Source organism: Choloepus didactylus, chromosome 7 (assembly GCF_015220235.1).
Source record: "Choloepus didactylus isolate mChoDid1 chromosome 7, mChoDid1.pri, whole genome shotgun sequence".
In the NCBI taxonomy this organism is placed as follows: domain Eukaryota; kingdom Metazoa; phylum Chordata; class Mammalia; order Pilosa; family Megalonychidae; genus Choloepus; species Choloepus didactylus.
The window spans coordinates 122599381-122609559 of record NC_051313.1 but is presented as its reverse complement, the minus strand read 5'-3'; the positions used below and the strand labels follow the sequence as shown (position 1 = coordinate 122609559).

Here is a 10179-nt window from a genome sequence, read left to right as displayed (position 1 = left end):
AAAAGCTTTACTTAGGTAGTGAGAATAGAGAAGTATGGTAAACATATATGGGGAGCATGAGGAGAAAGTCTTTCACTTGTCCTCAACAAATAGGGAGGAACATGAAGAGGGAGGAACATGCCCAGATTTGAAGTCCATCAAACAAAGATTGCATGTAAAAGGGGCACCATATTTTGGATGGAAGATTCAGGAGTGGAAAGAATAATAAGAATGTTAAATCTAACAAGTAGCATCTTTGTCTCTCACCATAAGACCAACAAAAACTCAAGAATATTTGCACTGAGGATTGAATGTGACATGTTTTCAATATCTGTCCCAATATCACAATGATCTTCTAAATTGAATGTCACTAGAAACAGCTGGCTGGTGAAAAGCTAATATTCCTGAGCAACATTTGTTGCTCAGATGTGGCCTCTCTTTAACCCAACTCAGCAGGTGTACTTCCTGCCTTCCCCCCATGTAGGACATGACTCCCAGGGGTATAAATCTCCCTGGCAATGTGGGACATGACTTCCAGGGATGACCATGGAACCAGCACTGTAGGATTGAGAAAACTTTCTTGACCAAAACAGGAAAGAGAAATGTAACAAAATAAAGTTTCAGTGGTTGAGAAATTCAAATGGAGTTGAGAAGTCATTCTGGAGGTAATTATTATGCATTATATAGATAACCCATGTTATTTTTTAGTATATTAGAATAGATAGAATGAAATACCTGAAACTATTGAACTGTAATTCAGTAGCCTTGATTCTTAAAGATGATCATATAACTATATAGCTTACATGCTGTGACTGTGTGACTGTGAAAACCTTGTGGCTCACACTCCCTTTATGCAGCATACGGACAAATGAGTAGAAACATGGAAACAAAAACATATGAATAATAGGGAGGGATGGGGGGATGGGATGTTTGGGTTGTTCTTTTCTTTTTACTTTTATGTTTATTCTTTTTTTTTTGGAGTAATTCAAGTGTTCAAAAATTGTGATGAATGCACAACTATATGACAATATTGTGAGCAATTGCTTCTACACTTTGGATGACAGTATGTTATGTGATATATCTCAATAAAATTGCATTTGAAATAGAAAAAAAGTTAATTTTCCAATATAAGATTATTTACCACAGATGAATGAACATTATATATCAAAAGAGGGAAATTGGTAGCTGCCTCTTTAACCCCACAGCATTCACAGCCTCTTTGAAATCCTTATTCCTCAATGTGTAAATTAAAGGGTTTAACATGGGGGCAACAACACTGTTTAATACTGCGATCAACCTATCCTTCTCCAATGAGTAAGTTGAGATTGGCCTTACATATGTGAAAATAGCACTGCCGTAATAGAGAAGGACAATGACCAAGTGGGAAGCACACGTAGAAAAGGCTTTTCATCTCCCCTCTGAAGAGCGAATCCTCAAGATAGTGGAAATTATGTAAAAGTAAGAAAGGATGATACATAGAAAAGGAGCCCAACCAGTGAAGACCCCAGTGGAGAGCAATGCCAGCTCATTGACAGAAGTGTTCCCACAAGACAAGATCAGCAATGGGGGGATGTCACAGAAGAAATAATTAATCTGGTTGTTGCCACAAAAGGGCAGGTGGAATGTCAGTTCTGTGTGCACCACTGAATTGAGGAAACCACCAGCCCAGCAGGAGGCTGCTAACTGGCTATACAGTACTTTGTTCATAATAACTGAGTATCTTAAGGGTTTGCAGATTGCAATGTAACAATCATAAGCTATTGCTGCCAAGAGGAGGCACTCTGAGCCTACAAAGAAAACAAATGCAAAAAGTTGAGCCACACAGCCCCCATAAGAAATGCTTTTCTTCTCTGACAGAAGATGCACCATCATTTGCGGTACATTGGTGGTGGTGTAGCAGATATCAAGAAAGGCCAAGTTCCCTAGAAAATAATACATGGTTGTATGTAGGTGTGGGTCAGCCATGCTCACCAAAATAATGAATACATTTCCTCCCAAAGTACAGACATAAGTCAGAAAGAAGATGGTGAACAGTAAAAACTGCAGTTCATTTAGGTTGGAGAATCCCAAGATGATGAATTCTGACACAGCTGTTTGGTTCATTCCTTCCATGATGTTGTCTGATTTCCTTTTGGGCACCAGGCAAAGGGAGTCACAGATTACAATAATCATGTGCTGCAATGGTCTGCAAAACAAGAAAACAAAAATGCTGCAAATAAAAGTCATTCCCCTCTACATCAGATTCCAACCCAGAGGAGCAGCACCCCTTTACAAACTATTAACCAACACTCATGGGGATACATCCAGTGTTTCACCTGTAGATTAAATCTTGGTATAATACACAGCACAGGTAGTTTTAAATTAGAAATAAGATCATAAAAGGGCACCATATCACCTAGGGGTTTTTGTTAATAATGACTGGGTCAGGTACACCTACATTTTCTTGATGATGTGTGGATGCTGTTGCCACATACAGTTTGTAGAAGAATCTTAGGGCTTCATTAGCTCCTTTAAAGCCATACTTGCTCTCTCTTTCCATCCTTGAAGGCTGATATACCATTTAATATTTTATATTCTAGAGGTTATGAAGTTGAAGAGGTATGTGAAAAAGAAAGAGCACCAATGATTCTATTGCTTTCTATTACTGGGCCAATAAAACAAGGAGATAAATGGTTAGTGTGTCCTGAAACAAAGGCCCTTTTGGTTTAAATATGTGGGACCTGAGGAAATAGATAAAAGCAAGTATCCTGGATATTGTGACTGCTTCTAAGACCAGAGAATCTTTTAAACTAAGGGGAACATATTAGTTTTCCAGATTCTATGTATTGCAGTAAGATTCATCATGCACCTTTTGAATTTTATACTCACAATTCTTCAGAATGGATGTTACTTTCCTCATCTTGCAGATAATGTTCTTAAAGTCCATAAATATCTTAAAGATCTTATAGCTAATAAGCACTAGAGAGGGAGAAAAACCCAGTTATGTGTAACCACATCTTGAGCTGTATTTCCTACCAAGCAAGCAAGTAGGTCTCACCTTGTATGTCAGTTGTTACCTATTATTGAAGACTGCTTTGCAGAGTATATCCTCACTAAAGAAAAGAGAGTCCTGCTCTTTATCAATTTCAACCATGAATTAAGCAGAGGTAGAAACACCATTAGGTCCTACTATTCATCAAATTTGTTTAAATTATCACTTGTATGTATATGTGTTACATTCTCCAATAAAAAAATATGATTTAAAAATGCAGTCTTTTTGCATATATATATATATATATATATATATATATACACACATATATATATATACTGGATCATGTGTTTTGAAAACCTCTTGGAATTCTCTCTCTGTTCTTCCTTTCCTTCTTTATTCATTCTGTCCTTTTCTCTCTCTTTCACGCTATCTCTCTCTCCCACTCTCCCTCTCTCTCCCAGTCTGTCCTTTCCTCTTTTATATGTAGCTATGTGAAACAGCTATGGGCAACATTGGACTTTGCATAACGGGGTGTCAGCCACATATTCCTCTGAAATTTGCCCTCTTGTTCTAAACTCTGAGATTTCCAGGTTTTCCTAAACACCTCTCTGTCTGACCATGAGGGATGGACAGCCTCAGGTGCCCAATCCAACCACTCTTAGACACTTTACTTCAGTAACAACTCATCAATATTTTCATCAAAACTTATACTACATTTCTTACTAAGTTATTAGTGGCAAAGATAAGTGGGCCAAAAAAAAAGTGTCATGAATTCAACATCTCAACTATCCTGATAATTAAGGATATTTTTGAGTTTGTAAATAAATCCCCAGTCATTTTTTATTGGTGATTTTTCCTTCTCCAATTCCTAAATTACTTGAAAAAGCACAATTCCAGGAGAGTTTTCTTACTTCAGATTGTAAAATGTTTTAGAGTTGTTTTAAGAGACATGGTGGTTTCACATTTAGATGGTGTTTCCCAGCTTTACTGTCTTTGTTTATTCTTTTATGATTAAAATCCACATTTGTTCCAGATTAGGAAATAGAGAAATAAAATTAAAACATTAAAAATCCTTAATATATCCATGAAATAAATCTCCACTAACATTTTGGTGCATGCTTTCCTAATCTATTTTCCATGCATTTATATTCAAAATGGAAATTAGAATGTACATGATAGTTTTAACCTTTTTCCTTAAGCACCATATTATGATCATTTTCCATGGTGATAAATATTCTCCTGATAATGATCTTGAGGTGTAAACAAAACTTCCTATAATTATAGCAAACTTTTCATATACCCCATCTTTATTGATGAATATTTATATTGTTTTATTCATTTAATTTTGCAGTAATAAATTTCAGTAATACACATACTGAATAAGACTTCCTAAGTTTGGTGTCTGATTATCCTTATTTTAGCAAACTCACACCCATAAAATTAGAAACACAGTGGTACAGGTCATCAATCTAAAAAACCTAGTCATTGGATTTTGGCTACTGCAGGACTCAGTGTCTGTGTGGCCAAATAATTTTAAGTGCTCTGTAGAAAAGGGCACTGATCATCTCTGAGCACTTTCCATGCAGCACCTCATTTACTTGTTACATCAATATGTGAGATAAGTAACAGTGCTATTCTACTTTACCAGATGAAAACTGCATCTAAGTAGGATAAAATGTCTGGCAGACGTCATAATAGCTAGCAGGTGAAGAAAAGCAACCTCATCTCCCCAAGAGTTATCCTCATCTCCAACGAATTATTTAAAAATTTATTTCCCTTTACTGATAACAACAGAATGTGTTTTAAAAATACTTCACTGGTTTTTAATACAATTTAGATTCATTAAATTGCATTATTATAATTAATTACAAACTCTTATGCTTGTGTTTGTGACTATTAATGGAGATGTGCTATTCTTACAGTGTCTTGATGGTTAAATCTATTTTTACTAAACACTGGGCCTTTTAACTTGAATCTGTTTATTCAGATAATTGATTATCAGTATGATTGTTTATTTCCTGGCTCAGCTATGAATTAATTAAAACCTTCATATTTGTGTTCTTATTTTTTTTTAATCTTCATTTTATTGAGATATATTCACATACCATGCAGTCATACAAAACAAATCGTACTTTCGATTGTTTACAGTACCATTACATAGTGGTACATTCATCACCCAAATCAATCCCTGACACCTTCATTAGCACACACACAAAAATAACAAGAATAATAATTAGAGTGAAAAAGAGCAATTGAAGTAAAAAAGAACACTGGGTACCTTTGTCTGTTTGTTTCCTTCCCCTATTTTTCTACTCATCCATCCATAAACTAGACAAAGTGGAGTGTGGTCCTTATGGCTTTCCCAATCCCATTGTCACCCCTCATAAGCTACATTTTTATACAACTGTCTTCGAGATTCACGGGTTCTGGGTTGTAGTTTGATAGTTTCAGGTATCCACCACCAGCTACCCCAATTCTTTAGAACCTAAAAAGGGTTGTCTAAAGTGTGCATAAGAGTGCCCACCAGAGTGACCTCTTGGCTCGTTTTGGAATCTCTCTGTCACTGAAGCTTATTTCATTTCCTTTCACATCCTCCTTTTGGTCAAGAAGATGTTCTCCGTCCCACGATGCCAGGTCTACATTCCTCCCCGGGAGTCATATTCCACGTTGCCAGGGAGATTCACTCCCCTGGGTGTCTGATCCCACGTAGGGGGGAGGGCAGTGATTTCACCTTTCAAGTTGGCTTAGCCAGAGAGAGAGGGCCACATCTGAGCAACAAAGAGGCATTCAAGAGGAGACTCTTAGGCACAAATCTAGGGAGGCCTAGCCTCTCCTTTGCAGCAACCGTCTTCCCAAGGGTAAAACCTGTGGTAGAGGGCTCAACCCATCAAACCACCAGTCCCCTATGTCTGTGGTCATGTTAGCAACCATGGAGGTGGGGTAGGCGAACACCCCTGCATTCTCCACAGGCTCCTCAAGGGGGCACTACATCTTTTTTTTTTCCTTGTTTTTCTTTTCTTTTTTTTTTTTTTAACTTTCCCTTCTTTTTTAAATCAACTGTATGAAAAAAAAGTTAAAAAGAAAACAAACATACAATAAAAGAACATTTCAAAGAGACCATAACAAGGAAGTAAGAAAAAGACAACTAACCTAAGATAACTGCTTAACTTCCAACATGTTCCTACTTTACCCCAAGAAAGTTACCTAATATAGCAACATTTCTGTGAACTTGCTCCTACTATATCCATCAGAAATTAACAGACCATAGTCATTCCTGGGCATTCCCAGAACGTTAAATAGTTTATCAGTTCTTCTTGGATTATTGTTCCCCCTTCCTTAATTGATCTCTATTGCTAGTTCCCCTACATTCTGCATTATAAACCATTTGTTTTACATTTTTCAAAGTTCACATTAGTGGTAGCATATAATATTTCTCTTTTTGTGCCTGGCTTATTTCGCTCAGCATTATGTCTTCAAGGTTCATCCATGTTGTCATATGTTTCACGAGATCGTTCCTTCTTACTGCCGCGTAGTATTCCATCGTGTGTATATACCACATTTTATTTATCCACTCATCTGTTGAAGGACATTTGGGTTGTTTCCATCTCTTGGCAATTGTGAATAATGCTGCTATGAACATTGACGTGCAGATATCTGTTCGTGTCACTGCTTTCCAATCTTCCGGGTATATACCAAGAAGTGCAATCGCTGGATCGAATGGTAACTCTATATCTAGTTTTCTAAGGAACTGCCAGACTGACTTCCAGAGTGGCTGAACCATTATACAGTCCCACCAACAATGAATAAGAGTTCCAATTTCTCCACATCCCCTCCAGCATTTGTAGTTTCCTGTTTGTTTAATGGCAGCCATTCTAACCGGTGTTAGATGGTATCTCATTGTGGTCTTAATTTGCATCTCTCTAATAGCTAGTGAAGCTGAACATTTTTTCATGTGTTTCTTGGCCATTTGTATTTCCTCTTCAGAGAACTGTCTTTTCATATCTTTTGCCCATTTTATAATTGGGCCGACTGTACTATTGTCATTGAGTTGTAGGATTTCTTTATATATGCAAGATATCAGTCTTTTGTCAGATACATGGTTTCCAAAAATTTTTTCCCATTGATTTGGCTGCCTCTTTACCTTTTTGAGAAATTCCTTTGAGGTGCAGAAACTTCTAAGCTTGAGGAGTTCCCATTTATCTATTTTCTCTTTTGTTGCTTGTGCTTTGGGTGTAAAGTCTAGGAAGTGGCCACCTAATACAAGGTCTTGAAGATGTTTTCCTACATTATCTTCTAGGAGTTTTATGGTATTTTCTTTTATATTGAGATCTTTGGTCCATTTTGAGTTAATTTTTGTGTAGGGTGTGAGGTAGGGGTCCTCTTTCATTCTTTTGGATATGGATATCCAAGTCTCCCAGCCCCATTTGTTGAAAAGACCATTATGACTCAGTTCAGTGACTTTGGGGGCCTTATCAAAGATCAGTCGGCCATAGATCTGAGGGTCTATCTCTGAATTCTCAATTCGATTCCATTGATCTATATGTCTATGTTTGTGCCAGTACCATGCTGTTTTGGCAACTGTGGCTTTATAATAAGCTTCAAAGTCAGGGAGTGTAAGTCCTCCCACTTCGTTTTTCTTTTTTAGAGTGTCTTTAGCAATTCGAGGCATCTTCCCTTTCCAAATAAATTTGATAACTAGCTTTTCCAAGTCTGCAAAGTAGGTTGTTGGAATTTTGATTGGGATTGCATTGAATCTGTAGATGAGTTTGGGTAGAATTGACATCTTAATGACACTTAGTCTTCTTATCCATGAACATGGAATATTTTTTCCATCTTTTAAGGTCCCCTTCTATTTCTTTTAGTAGAGTTATGTAGTTTTCTTTGTATAGGTCTTTACATCTTTGGTTAAGTTTATTCCTAGGTACTTGAATTTTTAATTGCTATTGAAAATGGTATCTTTTTCTTGAGTGTCTCTTCAGTTTGTTCATTTCTAGCATATAGAAACATTACTGACTTATGTACATTAACCTTGTATCCCGCTACTTTGCTAAATTTGTTTATTAGCTCTAGTAGCTGTAGCGTCGATTTCTCAGGGTTTTCTAGATATAAGATCATATCATCTGCAAACAATGACAGTTTTACTTCTTCTTTTCCAATCTGGATGCCTTTTATTTCTTTGTCTTGCCGGATTGCCCTGGCTAGCACTTCCAGCACAATGTTGAATAACAGTGGTGACAGCGGGCATCCTTGTCTTGTTCCTGATGTTAGAGGGAAGGCTTTCAGTCTCTCACCATTGAGTACTATGCTGGCTGTGGGTTTTTCATATATGCTCTTTATCATGTTGAGGAAGTTTCCTTCAATTCCTACCTTTTGAAGTCTTTTTATCAAAAACGGATGTTGGATTTTGTCAAATGCTTTTTCAGCATCTATTGAGATGACCAATTGATTTTTCCCTTTTGACTTGTTAATGTGTTGTAATACATTGATTTTCTTATGTTGAACCATCCTTGCATGCCTGGAATGAACCCCACTTGGTCATGGTGTATGATTTTTTTAATGTGTCTTTGGATTCGATTTGCAAGTATTTTGTTGAGGATTTTTGCATCTATATTCATGAGGGAGATTGGCCGGTAGTTTTCCTTTTTTGTAGCATCTTTGCCTGGTTTTGGTATTAGATTGATGTTAGCTTCATAAAATGAGTTAGGTAGTGCTCCATTTTCTTCAATGTTTTGAAAGATTTTGAGTAAGATTGGTGTCAGTTCTTTCTGGAAAGTTTGGTAGAATTCCCCTGTGAAGCCATCTGGCCCTGGGCATTTATTTGTGGGAATATTTTTGAGGACTGATTGGATCTCTTTGCTTGTGATGGGTTGGTTGAGGTCTTCTATTTCTTCTCTGGTCAGTCTAGCTTGTTCATATGTTTCCAGGAAATTGTCCGTTTCCTCTACATTATCCAGTTTGTTGCCATACAGTTGTTCCTACTATCCTCTTATAATTTTTTTAATTTCTTCAGGATCTGCAATTATGTCACCTTTTTCATTCATTATTTTGTTTATATGGGTCTTCTCTCTTTTTGATTTTGTCAGTCTAGCTAGGGGCTTCTCAATCTTGTTGATCTTCTCAAAGAACCAACTTTTGGTGACATTTATCCTCTCTATTGTTTTTTTGTTCTCTATGTCATTTATTTCTGCTTTAATCCTTGTTATTTCTTTTCTTCTACTTGGTTTAGGATTGGTTCGCTGTTCATTTTCTAGCTTCTTCAGTTGATCCATTAGTTCTTTGATTTTGGCTCTTTCTTCCTTTTTAATATATGCGTTTAGTGCTATAAATTTCCCCCTGAGCACTGCTTTTGCTGCATCCCATAAGTTTTGGTATGTTGTGTTCTCATTTTCATTCATCTCTATATATTTAGCAATTTCTCTTGCTATTTCTTCTTTAACCCACTGATTGTTTAGGAGTGTGTTGTTTAACCTCCAGGTATTTGTGAATTTTCTAAGTCTCTGATGGTTATTGACTTCTAATTGTATTCCATTGTGGTCAGAGAATGTGCTTTGAATAATTTCAATCTTTTTAAATTTATTGAGGCTTGTTTTATGTCCCAGCATATGATCTATTCTGGAGAAAGTTCCATGAGCACTAGAAAAGTATGTGTATCCTGGTGATTTGGGATGTAATGTCCTGTATATGTCTGTTAAATCTAATTCATTTATCAGATTGTTTAGGTTTTCAATTTCCTTATTGGTCTTCTGTCTGGTTGATCTATCTATAGGAGAGAGTGATGTGCTGAAGTCTCCCACAATTATTGTGGAAACATCAATTGCTTCCTTTAGTTTTGCCAATGTTTCTGTCATGTATTTTGTGGCACCTTGATTGGTTGCATAGACATTTACGATTGTTATTTCTTCTTGTTGAATTGCCCCTTTTATTAGTATGTAGTGGCCTTCTTTGTCTCTCAAAACATCCCTGCATTTGAAGTCTATTTTATCTGAGATTAATATTGCTACACCTGCTTTCTTTTGGCTGTAGCTTGCATGAAATATTTTTTTCCATCCTTTCACTTTCAGTTTCTTTGTGTCCCTGTGTCTAAGATGAGTCTCTTGTATGCAACATATTGATGGTTCATTTTTTTTGATCCATTCTGCGAATCTATATCTTTTAATTGGGGAGTTTAATCCATTTACATTCAACGTTAAAACCGTGAAGGCATTTCTTGAATCGGCCATCTTATC

At 36.6% G+C, this 10179-nt stretch overlaps 1 protein-coding gene across 1 annotated transcript; it reads right to left on the bottom strand.

Moving 5' to 3' along the window:
- Positions 1-1143: 1143 nt before the first annotated feature.
- On the bottom strand, positions 1144-2091 carry LOC119540742 (olfactory receptor 5V1-like). Its single transcript, XM_037844707.1, is given in 1 exon segment — positions 1144-2091. A coding segment is annotated over 1 exon segment (948 nt).
- Positions 2092-10179: the final 8088 nt, after the last annotated feature.